The sequence below is a fragment of the Pteropus medius genome, unplaced genomic scaffold (assembly GCF_902729225.1).
Source record: "Pteropus medius unplaced genomic scaffold, Ma_sr-lr_union100, whole genome shotgun sequence".
In the NCBI taxonomy this organism is placed as follows: Eukaryota; Metazoa; Chordata; class Mammalia; order Chiroptera; family Pteropodidae; genus Pteropus; species Pteropus medius.
This window is the reverse complement of record NW_024354498.1, coordinates 5,166,979-5,182,278: the sequence shown is the minus strand read 5'-3', so window position 1 is coordinate 5,182,278 and position 15,300 is coordinate 5,166,979. Positions and strand designations below refer to the sequence as shown.

Sequence of the window (15,300 nt, the reverse complement as noted above, 5' to 3'; positions counted from 1 at the left end):
GCTTCTTTTCTGGCTACCCAACTAGGTCACTTCCCACTCTGTAGGGCCCTGACTGCTTGCCATGGGCCTTGAAGGAGGTGAGTACTGGGGAGATAAACTTTTTGGAGCTGCATCTCGATGCTGGCCTCTGGGCATCAAATATGAATAAGACAGAGTTCTGCCCTTGAGGACTTCTGAATCAGGAGAATACTACCCATGAGCACCAGAAAGGCTGGATACAGTACCTCAGAGCCCACCCAGAGGAAGGAGGGACCAACTCTCCCTTGTGGGGTGGCGTGGCAACCCAAGTGAGGCCAATGGAGGAGGGGACTTAGCTTACTCTGTTTGGGTAAATAGTGAAGGTGTATCAAGTTTTAGGTAGATTTTCGTTTATGGGTTTTTTTGGGTTTTTTTTTTGTTCATCTGTTTTATTTTTAGGGGCACATTAGGAAAGCTCACCTGATGATCTTCAACAAAAAAAAAAAAAAGAAAGAAAGAAAGAAAGAAAGAAAGAAAGAAAGAAAGAAAGAAAGAAAGAAAGAAAGAAAGAAAGAAAAAGTACCTGATCTCTAAAACCAAAAAGGAACATATTTTATACAGCTAATATTTTGAAGAAAATTTAAGACTATTTGCTTTGGGTTAATTCTTGCCTTCGCTCAGTCTGGGGGATGGGGAGGTAGAAGAGATGGTCAGATTAGGAAGGGATAAGGCTGCAGGAAGCTGTAAGCAACTGTAATCTGCTGTCCACACTCTCTCTAACCTGCACAAGCCCTCTGTATGCAAATTTAGGTAGAAGTTACTTGTCTGTGTTCAAGGAAGAATCTTCTAGTCTTTTCTGAAGCCCACTCCTCCTTCTGAATACTCTGTTGGGTAGCATGGCTTCCTCCATCCTGGATGCTTCTTTTTGGGTCAGCAGGAATACTGAGAAACTTCACTCTCTTGGGGGCTGCTGGCCTTGCATGTGGCTATAAGTCATTGACGTTGTGTATGGTGACAACCACTGGCTTCCGAAATGGCAGAAAGGAGATGCAGAAGGATATTAATCTCAGCCTTATCCTCTTACAGCTGAAACACAGTAGTGGCTCTTCAGCATCCAGAGATCAAGTGTCAAACTCCAATAAGGGAAAAAATTCAAACGTTTTCTCAGCTTTGAAGAACTCAGGCCTCCCAAGAATGTTTTCTTTTCTCCTTTCTTGCCCTACCCTACAATGGAGCAAAGAGGAAAATTTGATTATTCTTCAAGATAGAGTAAATCACTCTTCTCTTACTGCCTTGATTTTTTATTATGCTTGCCATAGATGGCATTTGGCCATTAATAACTAGGATCCCTCTTCCATCTTAGTTTTTATCCCTGGAAACCTTCACCACCAAGTTAGATCTGGATGATTAATTTGAAAATAAGGATGTGCCTTAGAACAGGCCAGTGGCACACATCAACAGCCACAGAGCCCTTGGCTTAAATGAATGATAAATTACTTATCCCAATTAACACAGACCTGTAGCTCCTGCTCTGAAAGCCAGGGGTGATGACAGGGGCCACAGGTTTCTAGTACTTTCCATGCCTACCTTGGAAAGCAAAGAAAATGGCTACCTGGGAGAATTAAGATAATTGTGTATCAAGTGCTTTTCCTTGGAAAGAAGTTGATTTGTAGGTTCTCTTGATTAATTAGCCCTTTATTTTTCCCCTACTGCCCCTCTCCTCTTGGTGCTTACTTTTATTTTATTTTATTTTTTCACGAAAGACATCATGGGTAAGAAGAAAAGATTTTATTTTGAAGACCAATGATCACATTAACAAGGTGACAGCAGATAAGCTAAAAGTCACTCCATTTTCTGCTGGGGAAAAATGTTCTTTGCTGCCAAATTGCATTTTGCCTCTCTTTGTCTACTCTCCTTTTATAGGAGGGTGGCGGGCCCAGCCACTGATGGACTCAGAAGAAATAACTGGGAGATAAGATACACTCTTGATTCATATAAGAGGGGAATCTTTTGAGTTCAATAATAAAAAATGACTTCCTTTCCTGTTCCACAACATTCTATGGCTGGAGCTCTCTGTAGGACAGTGACATTTCTCTGTCCTTCGTTCAAAGTATCAAGCAGAAAATAACTATGAAATCTGAAACTTGGTAAAGGGCAAAAATCCATTTCATGAATTTAATAGATGTCTAAGCCTGGATCAAATTCTGCAGGTACGAATCTTCCGACATCCTGCCCTATATTTAGGGCAACACTGAAGGCTCCCCCTGCCTTTAAGGTATTGCAGCCACATCCAGAGACCCAACCAGCACTCAGTGGAAGAGCAGTCAAACCAAACTGATGTGTGACTACATCTCCAAGTGTGTCTATTTAAAAAAAAAACAAGTTTCACAATGATCAAAGAAAAAGTGAATGGGGGATAGAGGAGGTGAAGAGGGAAAGGGATGGAAGCATCCTGAAGGAGGTAAGATTTGAGTTAGGCTTTGATGAATTGGTAGGAATTTGTTAGCCAGGAGAAACATTCTGGGTTTATACCTCTCTGCAGTTTCTTCTGTAAAATTTTACAGGCTTATTGTGAAGATTGAATGATGCAATGAAAATAAAGTGCAAAGCACAGTGCTTGGCACCTGATAAAGCTGACTAAATGTTTGCTGTTGTTATCATCATCTTCATCATCATCATCATCATCATCATCATCATTAGGAAATGGTGTTGGAAGTGTGTGACCAAAACCTTCAGGGTCCTTCATAGGAAAATGATGCTATCAGTTACAGGTAATTTAAACCCTCTTCCCTCTAATCTTACCCCAATTTTTCTGAGGCTGACCCTCATCTTTCATATCTTGGCATACTTTGGTTAATATCAGTTCACTTCTGGCAAATGAAAGCAAACTCAACCAAGTATCAAAAGATGTTTTTAACCTTACTCCATTTTCTAATATAGCATCTTATATACCTGTTTATAATTTCAGTAGTGGGTGGATATTTGAGTGAAGGTATAAATATAAAACCAATAGCTTATGTTAGCATTTCTCTTGAATCTTTGTTTTCAACATCTTATTTTAGCAACGTCAAAAAATATTCACTCAGGGTTTTTTCTTTTTCTAATCTATTTATCCTCCAGTGGTTTCATTCAGGTCACAAAGGAAAGGTGTTTCTGGAAAGAAGCAATGAAACATTTCTTCTAAAATTTGGGAGTTAAAATAGAAGGCTAAGTACTTTTGTATCACAAATAATCAATATAATGTGTTTGAGAGGGGCATGTCCATTGATGTTGGGAGCTGAGGAGATTTGGGCCTGGTGGTTGGGGAAAACCAGGATGTTAATATTAAAAGTCATTTAATGACCCCTTATTATGTGCTCAGCAGGACTATGCTAATTGCTCTGTCATAGTTGATACTGCACAATTATTCTGGTCGGTCCACAGATGAAGAAAATGAGGCTTAGAGTATTTACATAACTTGCTCAAGATTACAGCTTGAACGTTGCAGAGCCAGGACTGGGATCCAGTTCTATCTGATTCCCAAACTCGGACTTTTTACCATCAGGTTATACTGACTGCAAGGATTTGAAGATAATGACCCTAAACTAAACACAGGGGTGCCGTCTTTAGGTTGCTATACAAATTAACAGTTAAAGGATGTGATATGGCCTATGCTATAATCTCAGTTTAGCTCATCCAAAGTAGAAAGAAACTGAATTTTTATTTGAAGAAGCAAAAACCGATCAGCAGAGATGGCCCCCACCAAAATATGAGACTATGAGCTAAGAAGAGGTATCAGACAAGGGACAGAACCAACAGTGTCCTATGTCTTGAGAAGGGGGTAAGTAAGGCCTTTTACTTTCTCTTTGAGTTCCTATAATAATCCTAGAACTTTTTGCTAATTAACTTGACTGCCTGTAACTGATATATTTATTACCTAGCATTGTTTACCAATGACATATTGTTCAAATATTCATTTCCTAGGAGAGGGTTGTAAATGTCTTCTGGGATCATAAAAGGTGATGGATTAACAAGTGCTGGAAGTTGTGGCAGGCCAAGAAATTACAATGCAGAATATCCCACACCGTTGCTTGGATGTGTTGGCTGTTCAGTATAAAGAGGTGGTATTTTTCAGTGGTGAGAAAGAAGATAGTTCGTCCTCTAATTTCTTAACTTTGGCTTCTTGGCGAAGGTACTTGCAGGGATTATACTTCATTTCAAAGTTTCGGACCAAAGTTACAAATAGCAGATATGATTACAGCTCTTCCCGGAGTTACAAAAACCTATTTTTAAATGTCTCCCTTCCATACTTGGCCATCCTCATACCACCATCTGCTTTCCCAAATTTCCCCAGGATACTTGCTCTGGATAGTCACCAAGCTGCCCTGGGCCAACAGCACCACCTGTTGGCTAAAACAGGGAACTCTTGGACTCAACATCCTTTCTTGTCCTTTGACAAGAAATTCCCTATATCAGTTGGGTGTTTCAGTCATGTAAAATTCTTTACATTTGCTCACCATGCTCTCTCACTTCCTATGTTGGCTGTTCTCTCTCTAGAATGCTTTTATGACCTGTTTCATCTGGCCAGTTTAGAAGCCCTGGCTTAAGTATCATCTTCCTTGGGAAGCCTTTCCTGAAATCGTACAGGATGATTTAGACATCTCTCTTTCCATAGCCCATATGCCATGCATACCTATATTTTACTAGTGTTTCCAAGAGCAGAGGATGAACTGGTACCCCTAAGGAGATCTGAGCCAGAGGGTGAAAATGGAGATGGGTAGAGTTGGGTATGACCCAAAACAACCTTCTGTATGTACATGTCAAGATTTCTTTGTAATCATATGCATCATCCTGAAATTCCTACAAAATTAGCACTATTCTGTACATTATTTAACATAAAGTAATCTCCCAGGAAACAATTATTGAGTAAAACTAGTGGTCCAGGAAGATCTTCCCACATTTATCCTGTGGTTTCCTGAACTCCCAGATACAACATAGTTTATCTCAGGAATATGCATAAGTCCTTCTGAAAACCATGTATAGTACAGTGTTGTTCTAGTTGGTGATTCTATGGGCTCCTTTAGAGTATGGACTAGGTCTTTCATTTCTGCTATAATATTGCCTACTGGATTTTGGATACTCAAAAATATTATTTTGGGGAATTAGTGAATCTTTCCAGTAATAATGGGCATAATAAAGAACCAGTGTCATTAATTCTCAGAGACAGATATTCCAGTTGTAATTCGCAAGGTCTCTACAACTTGTGATCTTTCTCTAGTTTTTCTTTCTCTAGTTTTTCTTGCATTTCATTGAGCACTGGCATTTAAAATTAATTTTTAAAACCATCTTACTGAGTTATGTTAATATTTATTCACTACCATGATACATACCAGTATTGTTTTCCAGTCTTGTGCATTACAAATGCATATTTCCCCAACAATATTGTGGACGAAGTAAGCCTTAATGGTCAAACCAGAAACACTAAATGCCATTTTTAACTTTTTTTGCCATGGGAAAATGTGTCCCTAATTAAAAAGAAAAACTTACAAATTAACTATGGAATACTCTAATGCTGGAAACTGACTGTATCAAACCCCCACATCCTGCAGCTTTGGTTTATATAGCTTACTACCCACAGCCTGAGGGAAGGGGAAGGAAGCCTAAAGCCACAGACACAGAGTGACACCCTAGGATCACTGGCATGGACAGGGGGACCTCAGATTGATCCTTCCCTTGGATCTCCCAGGGTTTACCAGCATCATCATCAGGCCACCTCAAATGTGTAATAACCTTCCCAGGAAGCCAGAAAAATTCATTCTTACAAATGATACTGACATTTGCATCTCTATGACCCTAAACTGTTCCCTCTCTGAGACAAATAAATGAACACCTGAGCCATCTGTTGTCTCTCCATTAAAAAGTCAATTTTAAAAAATCTTAAGTTTGTTAAGGCATATTTATGACTAAAGGAGCACCTAGGTGCAAAGCAACTTTCTAACACATGATCTATTTATTATGAACTTATTCTTCCCACTGCTTCTCCTTTCTTCTTTTAGAAATGAATTACTCTAAACCAAAACCCTTCAAGAACAAGCCAAACCATGTCTCAATTCTCCTCCATTTCAGACTCCAAGTGGTAAAATATGCATAAAGGGCTTCTGACAAGAAGGGTAGATTTCTCTACCTGACTTCTCTAGTGTAGCTTCTGGTACATCATAGGGACCATTGATTTTCCTTACTTAGTCATTTCTCTTTCTCTTATTCAACTTGATTCTATCCTTAAATAAAGAAACCTTCCGTCCCAATTGGGCATATAATACTATTTTTATTTTGACTCAGATCTGGAAGCTTCATTTCTGATTCTATCTGGAAAGCAATTAATGGAGGTCCCGGCCTAGAGCCCGAATTCAGTATACTGGCCACATTCTGGGAGAAGCTGTTGGGAAGCAAGTTCAGAGCCTGAACTGGGAATAACAGTAAGCACTGGTATAGAGAGGATTTTTCTTTAGCTCATAAAGTTTCTCAGTAAAACATCCCCTTTTCTGGAATATAATTAGTATGTGTTTAACCACAAATATAGAAAAATTGTTTAGGATACCAATCAACATATTTTCTCAGGACTACAAAGAAGGATTCTTTCTCTCTCCCTTTCCTTTATATGCTCCTTATAAAACCTTGCCAGAGTCAACTAAAAGGGACTCCCTTTCATTCCATACACTTTTTCCCAAGAAAAATGAACAAAATTCATTCATTCACTTAGCGCTGTAAATACCAAATGAAAAAGCAATAGACATATAGATGTAAATACTGCCTCTGTAATTATTTTTGTGTGTGTGTTTGTATAACTAGAGGGCACTGAGAGAAAGAAAAAATAAATTATTCAAAGTTCAAAGATTCCCAGATTTACTAAAAAAATAAGAAAAGAAAAAAAAAAAGCCCAAGTATCCACTTGCTAAGATAGCCAAAGAATCAACTAATATGTTATTCACCAGAATTTTCTTCAAAAGAAATGGCTTTTGTCAAAACCGGTGGGAACTCCAAATGCTGAACATTTTTTCCTATTAAATAAAGTTAGTAATTAATGTCATGATTAAAAGTGCTGGAGTTGATTTCACTATGTTGAAATTGCAACATACAGCCAAGGTTGAGAGGTATTTAGTTGTAACAATTAATTTTCCCTTTCCCTGATAGTTCATTTGGCCCTAATTTAGTTTGTAATTATTCCTTTCTTACTTTTGAGAGTTCCCATTTATAAGTTTCTCAAGTATGTGGGAAGGAGAAGGTGGGCATCTCTTTCCCCTCTCCCATCTTTGTCTTTAGATGCCCTATCTTCTTAAGAAGATAGCCATCACCATTGTTGAATATAATAAAACTGACACCATGTCCTTATGCATTGTAGTTCCTGTTCCACAACTTTACTTCTCTATTTCCCTTAAGGGTTTCTGGAGTTATACATTGGCATTTATAGTCTTTAAACACATCATCCCCTCTTCTCTTCCATCCCCTGATTGTCTCTTGAAGGTGGCACTAGGCAACTCACCTTGGTGATTCTTTTCCATAAATCACGTGACCCAAGATTGGAGAGAGGGAGATGAGCTTCTGAGACTGAAGGCTATCCATAGGGAGCCTCTCTGAACTGGCACTTTCATGGGGCATAATTGAGATGATGAGAAGACTTTGAGCTATGGAAATATTTGAAGCCATCGAAAAGGATTTATTTTGTTTTTAAGAAGGCTTTAGTTTATGATATCTGTTCTCAAATCAATAATTCTCAACTGTTAATATCTGTTTTCACGAATGACTAGAAATTTATTTAAAAGAACTTCATCGGTTAGCCTTTTCTGTGTAACAAATCACCCAATATTTAGTGGCTTAAAAGTTTAATGGGTGGTTCTTCTGGTCTGGGCTGGCTCAGTTGAGCTCTACAGGGCTTGCTTATGTGTCTGTAGTCACTCAGCTGAGGCTGGATGACCTAGAGTGGCCTCATTCACATGTCTGGTGGTTAGTAGGCTATGGGCTAGATCGAGGAGGTAACTGGGCCACATGTGTCTCACTCAACAGGCTAGCCTAGCCTTTGTAGACTGGCAGTAAGCATGGGTAGGTACCAAGGTCAGCAAAGGTAGAAGCTGCAAGGCTTCTTGAGGCACAGGCTTAGAATATGTACAATGTCACTTCTACCACATTCTATTGGCCAAATCAAGTCACGCTTTGATGTGAAGAACTGAAAATTACTGTGGCTATTTTTGAAATCTGCCACAATAACCAAGCACCCTTATTTACAAATTTTTCATATATAAATTTAAATGAATTTGGAGTTCTTCAACTAATAAAGTAACTCTCACTTGCATTCAAATAGATTCTGCAAGTGGCAGAGAAAGGGGTGGGAACTGCCCATGGCCACGGCAATGAGTGATCCATGTAGTACTATCTATCATGTGGGTCATGTCAGAAAAAGATTGCAAACAGCTGTCCAAAAAGCAGTGTGGTTGAGTAGAAGAGCATGGACCTTAGAATCAGAGAGACCTGAGTTCAAACTCCATCTCCCCAACTTGTTAGTCAGATTGCCTTGGGCAAGTTACTTAACCTCTTGAAGCATCCTTTTTTCTCTACCATAAAATATGAATAATAGTACTTAAAGCATAGGGCTATTGAGATTATGGTATAATGCCCAGCACATAGTAAAGAGCCATTTCATGCGAGCTTCCTTCCTCAATTTTTTGAAATTCGTGTATAGTGGGTATAGTAACTCTCTCCTACTCAGAATCAAGCTGCTCAGTCCCTTTCCCTACCAGATACCAGCTTTTATTTTTCTGTGTATTGCATATCTTTGAGAGATAACTTTGAATATAGTATTTTTCAATGTGGGATCATGTTTGCAAATATAAACTTACAGTTAAAAATTCCAAGACAATTCTTAGTTTCGGTGTGACAAATTATTTCACATTTTTTAGTTGTTCATAGCTGGTTTCTCTTTATGGTCTGGATATAGGAATTTTGGAAACCCACCATCAGAAAAGAAGGCTTTGAAATAATAAAAGTTGGGCAGCAATGTATGAGAATAATGTTCTCTCAGAAAGGATACATTTACACTGGATAAGGTTTTCAAACATATCTGGGAGCTCTAAGAATTGAGGTTGGCCTTTGGGTACAAGAGGGGACCAGATTGAGCAAAACCTCTGCTTTTCTGCTGGTGCATTCCATAGGGCTCCATTTTGGCTAAATCATCATAATTCCCACCAAGACAGCACAGAATGATAATGGTTTTATTTATTATTTTATATGCGTTGCCAGTATATGCAAAGCTTTATAGCTTGCCATAAATCGAGAGGGATTATCACAGCTGTTACTTATTTTAACAGGTCACAATACAGTAGTTTATGCCAGATGGTTTAGAGAATTTTGAGAGAGAAATTTTATACAGGCAGCCATATAGATACTAACTGGGGTAGTTGTGCCTTGAAATTAATTTACATTTGTTATGATATAAAGTAGATATAAATAAACTCATAGTTCCTTATGAACGAGTGAGCCATTTTATAGCAGTGATTTCTTCTGGAAGTCGTGGAGTTTCTTGTGAACAGTAGTGGGGCAGCAGCAGTAGTAGTATGCTGCTACTAGGTTAGAGGAGAAAGAAGATTCAGCCACATCTGTAGCTGTGGAGGGGATATCCAACTTGCACCACAGAAGTAAACTTCGGAGGCAAAACTATTGTTGTTGTTTTTTTTTATTGGAGATAAGGAGAATAAAGCAGGGAAGCCACCCTAGGTCAAAATAAGGAGGGAGTATGTATGGGGGAGAGTAGAGCTGTAACTGGGATTCCCCAAGGTCACTGACAAGGCCAGTCTAGGGCAAAAAGGTTACCCGGCCTGGGCGGATCACAGAACATATTATCGCGCTTATAGATGCTGATGTTTAGGTGTAAAGTGGTAGTTTCTTTATGATCAGAAGAAATAGGAAGAAGAAATAAGTGCTGATGATCAGAAATAATTTCAGAAAGTGTTTTTGGTTCCAGGTTTCAAAAAACAATAGAGTTCCAAAATGAGAGACCTAGAGAGAACCTTACTGATCATCTCCATCCTCTTCGTTTTATAGATGAAGAACTAGACCAAGTGGATTGTTTAAACATGGTTGTCTTGGTTGTTTCAATAAAAAAGTAAAATCAGACTGTCAAGGTATTTCTACCATATTGGCCTCCCTCAATCTCCCTTCCCTTGATCTAACCCACAAATTCTTCTCCTGTTTCCTACCTCATGCTAGAAAAGGACCACATCCCCCCTGTCAGATTATCCAAAGACCAAATCTAAAGCACAGCTGGATTTTCTTGCTAAATTGCTCTGAGATATAGTAAAGGAAATATACCACCTCTGGAATAGGAATGAAATTATTCAGTGGTTTCAAGTCAATTCTTCCATCTCTTATAAGACAGGGGTCAACTAAGATCTGTTGGTGTCAACAAAATAATTAAGCGTAAAAAATAAGTTCAAAACAGATGTAGGGCATATAATGGGTATAATCTATATGTAGAAAATTGGGAAATAACAATATTTCAAAAGTTGAATAGCCCATGAATGCCAAGGGACAGAACTAGAACCTTTATTATGGATTCTCCCAAGATGACTAATAGGAGAATTAAACCTTTGAAAATTTGAAAATTTGTAAGCTAGATAACACCAAAATGCCCAACTCTTCAGAGATGCTGAGCTTCCGATAACTTCAGCTCTCTGAATACAGCACTAAGCCTGAAAGTAAGTGAAAGGAGCTTCCCAAGGCCACAGATAGTTGTCAACAAGCGCATGCACTTTACCACTTAGTGTCTTGCTCAGAACATTAGTAACTTTTTTAATGGATAGTTGTCACCCAGCCATGGTGTCTGTTTTCCTCAGCCCACTGTAGATTCAAACTATAGGGAAGGAGATAGGGGTGTGAGAGAGGAATGACAGCGGAGAGCTAAATATCAAGGAAAGAGCTTGGAAACTGAAAAAAAGAGTCTTTGAAATGTGTTACCATAGAGACCAATAATAAGCCTTCTTAATAAAGACCCTAAGTTAATCAGCAAAGCATTAAATTGTGTTTTGTATCACCTGATTAAAGAGATAGGAAAGTGAATTGTTCAAGGTAGGCTAATTCTGGTAATAAAACCCCCAACATTTCAGTGGCTTATTTCTCACATTGTAGTCTAATGCAGGTCAACATACAGTCATTTGGGTACCCAGGATTCTTCCATCTTGGGGTTCCACTCCCCCCAGCCCACAGACCCTCTATGTTCAGCCAGCAGGGAAGAGAAGACATGTGCGTAGGAATGTGTGGGAGTTTTTATGGGCCGGGATTGGAGGCACACATCCCTTTACCCACATTCCATTGGCTAGCACCCAGTTACATGGCTGCACCTAACTGCAAGGGAAGCTGGCTGCAAGAGAAAGGAGACAGTTGGGTGAATAACTAACTAGCCAGTTTCTTCCAGAAAAAGTATAAAATATGTTTTAAAACAACATGGGGCTTCAGAAAATTACTCTTGGTTGGATAAACTTTAGTTATGTGGAAAATCACCTATGTAGACTTAGACATTTCCTGGCCATATCAATTAAAGGGAATAGTTATGTCCTGAGCCATACCATAGATCACAGACTGGCAAACTATAGCCCACAAGCCAAATCCCACCCACTGCCTGTTTTTGTGAATAAAGTTTTATTGGTACATAGCCACATCTATTCGTTTATGTCTTACTTATGGCTGCTTTTGAGCTGTAACAGCAGAGTGGAACAGTTGCAACAGATATGGCACAGCCCACAAAGCCTAAAATGTTTACAATCTGGTCCTTTACAGAACAAGTTTGCTGATCCCTGCTCTAGAACATCACTGTCCTAAGAGAGGACATATTTGCAGTTGTTTTCCTCTGGAGACCTGGTACCCTTGGCTTCCAGTAAAAACAAGTGGGACACCCACATAGACTGGGATTTAAACTCCACCCTTAGAATGCCAGTTCCAACAGGGCCCAGACTCTGCTCTTTCCCCACCAACACCTAGCACAGTATCTGACATCGAAGAGATGCTCAGTAAATGCTTCTGTTTGAACCATCAAACCATAGGAATCGTCAGATACTCTGACTGTCACACAGGGGATAGGGACCCCAGAAAAACTACAGTATGAGCATATGTGTGAAGATCTCAAACATAGGAAGGAACTGCCTTCACTGGGCTCTTATTATGTACCGTCATGTACCATCATGATGCTTTACATCTATTATTTTATTTACTCTTCCTAATGACCCCATAAATTAGGTATTTCTGTTTGCATTTTACAAAAGAGGAAATCAAGATTCAAAAAATTCAGATCATTTTCCCAAGGCCATGCTTCTAAGAGATGGAGGAGTTTGGATTCAGACACAGGTCTTTCTGGGACCAAAGCTCAGGTTTTCTTCCTCTACACCATGGGACTTGCTAAAGTCTGATTCAAATGTAAGCAATCTAGTTATATTATTATTTTAATCATCACTGTTAACAACAACCTCATTATTATAAAGATCAATGCAAAAGGGAAGACATGGCCATTTTCATTGCTTTATGGAGTTCTGCAGGTGTCATTGCCAAGGCTCTCCTAGTAGAGCAGCCTTGAAAGTCCAGAGCAACACAGTTCATCTCCTTGGGATGTGTGATTAGTGACTTGACTATTAGCTTCCCGTGATCTGCAGAGAGTGGCCATTTTGCTCACCTGAACATAAATTCTCATTTCAAAGCCTGAGCTATTTGAGTTCACACATGGCAGGACTTCTCATGCCCCAAGTAGAGTGAGTCCGGGAGCTTGTTAATATACCGATGGTCAGACCTTACCCTAAGTCTAATTTTGCTAGTCTGGGTGGGACCTGAACATGCGTACTTCAAACAAGCTCCCTGGTACTGCTGTGCCCCTGGTCCTTGGATGAGCAAAGCTAAGGGAAAGATTTCTCTCTTCTTTCTAGAAGCTCCATATGGCCTTCCCAACCACCCCATACTTCCCACCAGGGTCCACTCCATCAGGTCTTCCTGACGCCCAAAGGACCCAGGTCAGCCCTTGATAGGCAGAACTGCTTCCACTGACCTCTCAGTGACATTTGGCATTCTCAATAGTGCTGAGTCCTTAAAATGTTTTCATCCCCTGATTTCTGAGATTGGGGTACTCCCCCACTCCTTGCCTCCTGCTTCTCTGACTTATCTCTTTCTGGTGGCCTGTTTTCCTTTGCTCAATCTCCCTTAAACTTTGGGGTTAATGGCTCTCTTCTCACCCTCACTGGGGGAGTAACCACTCCACCCCCTCCCACCTCATCCTTCCTGTCCTAGCCACACTGTCATCCAGGGGGACTCCAGCCAGATCCTCCATCTTTGCTGGCAGCTGGCAGCCCTCTGAAGAGGTTAGCATGAGTGGGGTTGGAAAACGGCCAACCCAGACTAACTTGGGTTTGACGTGATACTTCATGTGACCATAATCACAATTCATAGTAATGTAAATTAGAAAATACTCTCTACTAGTGCTCGTGTAAACCCTGTGATTTCTTATGACCTTGGCAAGTCGAGTATTTCACCACAATTTGTGAATTATGGAGGAGTCATGGGGCTCATGGACACAGAACTGCCCACTCATGCAAATCTGCCCAGGGCATAAACCTCCTTATTTGAAAATAGGTGGCTTAGTCAGAAAATAGTCAAGTTTTCCCTAAATGGGTTTTCCAGGCATCAAGACAAATTACCAAAAACTGCATCCCACAAAGCATCTTTGGATAATTTTATTCACTGATTTCTCCCTTGTTATATATTAGGATATATCCCATAAGGGGTGTTTTAAGTAGCCCTAAATGGCTTTCTGTCTTCTATGTGTGGTTGTTATATATAGACCTGCCTGCCTAAGACATGGGTACACAGTTGCATGGTTTTTAACCCTGGTTCAACCTCAGCTGGTTTAGTAAATCACCCTTCCCTGCAGATTAGTACATAGCAGAGAAAACATTGTCTTTGCCCTGTTTTTAAGCCTGACCAAGGTGAGTTGTGTCTAGGATGTGAGGTTTCAAGTCTGGAGATGAATAGGGGGAGGGGATGCAATGTTACAATTTTCGGGCCGCTCTATTCCTTTTACACACTGCCACATGCTCCACACCAGTCTCTGTTCTCCCCCTTGTCCGAGCTAGAGGAGTTGGCACAGTCGGTGTCTCTGATTCCTCTACTGTTGGCCAGATATCGGGGACAAGGGAGGTGAGAAGGGAGCCACCGGGGTGCGGTGCTGAGCAGCCGTGGTGGGTCCAGCCTGTTGGTGATGTGCCGAGCCCACCGCCACTCCGGGCATGGGTAACGAGCAGCACCAGCAGCCGTGCTACCATAGAAGGAAACGCACAGGTACCAGAAATTCGGATCCGGGATCCTCCACAGCCCCTGGTTTGTCTAAGCGTACAGGGCCCGCGTTGTGGCCCGCTCCCGCGCGCAGAGTTTGGGGCTGGGGGCTGAGTCCTGCGGCTCACTGCGGCTGGCGGCAAGGGACGGATTATTTTTAGCAGGTTCCCTTTAGACCAGTGGACTCGGGAGATGTTCTCGGAGCCGGGCGGCTGTCTGCAGAGCATTGGTGCAACCGTGCCTGCTGCCCGGGAGGTTTGGCTGCCGCAGTCCCCTCCATTCACTGGGCTGTAAATCGAAGCTGTCTACACCGGCAGGGCTCTAGATCCCAGCGTGGCCCTGAGGCTACGTCCCGCCCAGGTCTCCCGGCAGCTGATTTCCCAGTGGTCAATTAGGTGTCTCAGCCTGCAGCATTGAAGCAGTGGAGGGGCCAATGCCCCGGCTTTGATGGAGCGCGCCGTGCGCAGAGACCTCCCCAGTCGACTTCCTCATCAGAAGGCAGCATCCATTCATAATTCTCTATCTGCCTGTGGACCGAGTTAGGCTGGAGCTGGGCATGGACTCCTGCGATCTCCCTTTTTGCTTCTGAAGGAGAAACTAAGATAAAAGAGAAAGGGAAAGGGGAATGCGGTCCTAACGCAATAAGGCACTGGAAAGCTCCTGAGAGGCCTCTCCTTTGCGGGGAGAGGAAGAAGAAGAAGATCCCGAGCTCAGCTCCCCAGCTAGCTGCTGCTGTGGAGCCGGCACGCATGCCTACCTCACCTGACGGCCGCATTCCCGGGGAGCCGGCGCGGGGCCCGGCGGCGCGCCCAGGGCGCACGGGCGGTAGGATTTCTGCACCGGGGGAACGATGCGCGGGCGGACTTCCCAGGGCCGAGCCTGAGCCTGAGCGGGCTCTCGGAGAGGCTAGCCTCGGCACAGCGCCCCACCGCAACCCCCCGGGATGCTCCGCGACTCGCAGCCCAGGCCACGCGGGTGTGTGTGAGATGGGACCAGCTTGGGGGGAGG

At 41.7% G+C, this 15,300-nt stretch overlaps 1 protein-coding gene across 3 annotated transcripts in view; it reads left to right on the top strand.

Moving 5' to 3' along the window:
* NHS (NHS actin remodeling regulator) overlaps positions 1–15,300 on the top strand; it is a 335,830-nt gene that overhangs the window by 244,662 nt on the left and 75,868 nt on the right. The window contains exon 2 of one of the 3 annotated variants that reach the window (XM_039852309.1): positions 2,523–2,729. The exons of the other annotated variants lie outside the window; for them this stretch is intronic. Coding sequence (XP_039708243.1) covers positions 2,600–2,729 — 130 coding nt within the window. The 5' untranslated portion in view covers positions 2,523–2,599. The remainder of the gene's footprint in view (positions 1–2,522; positions 2,730–15,300) is intronic. 3 annotated transcript variants of the gene reach the window in all.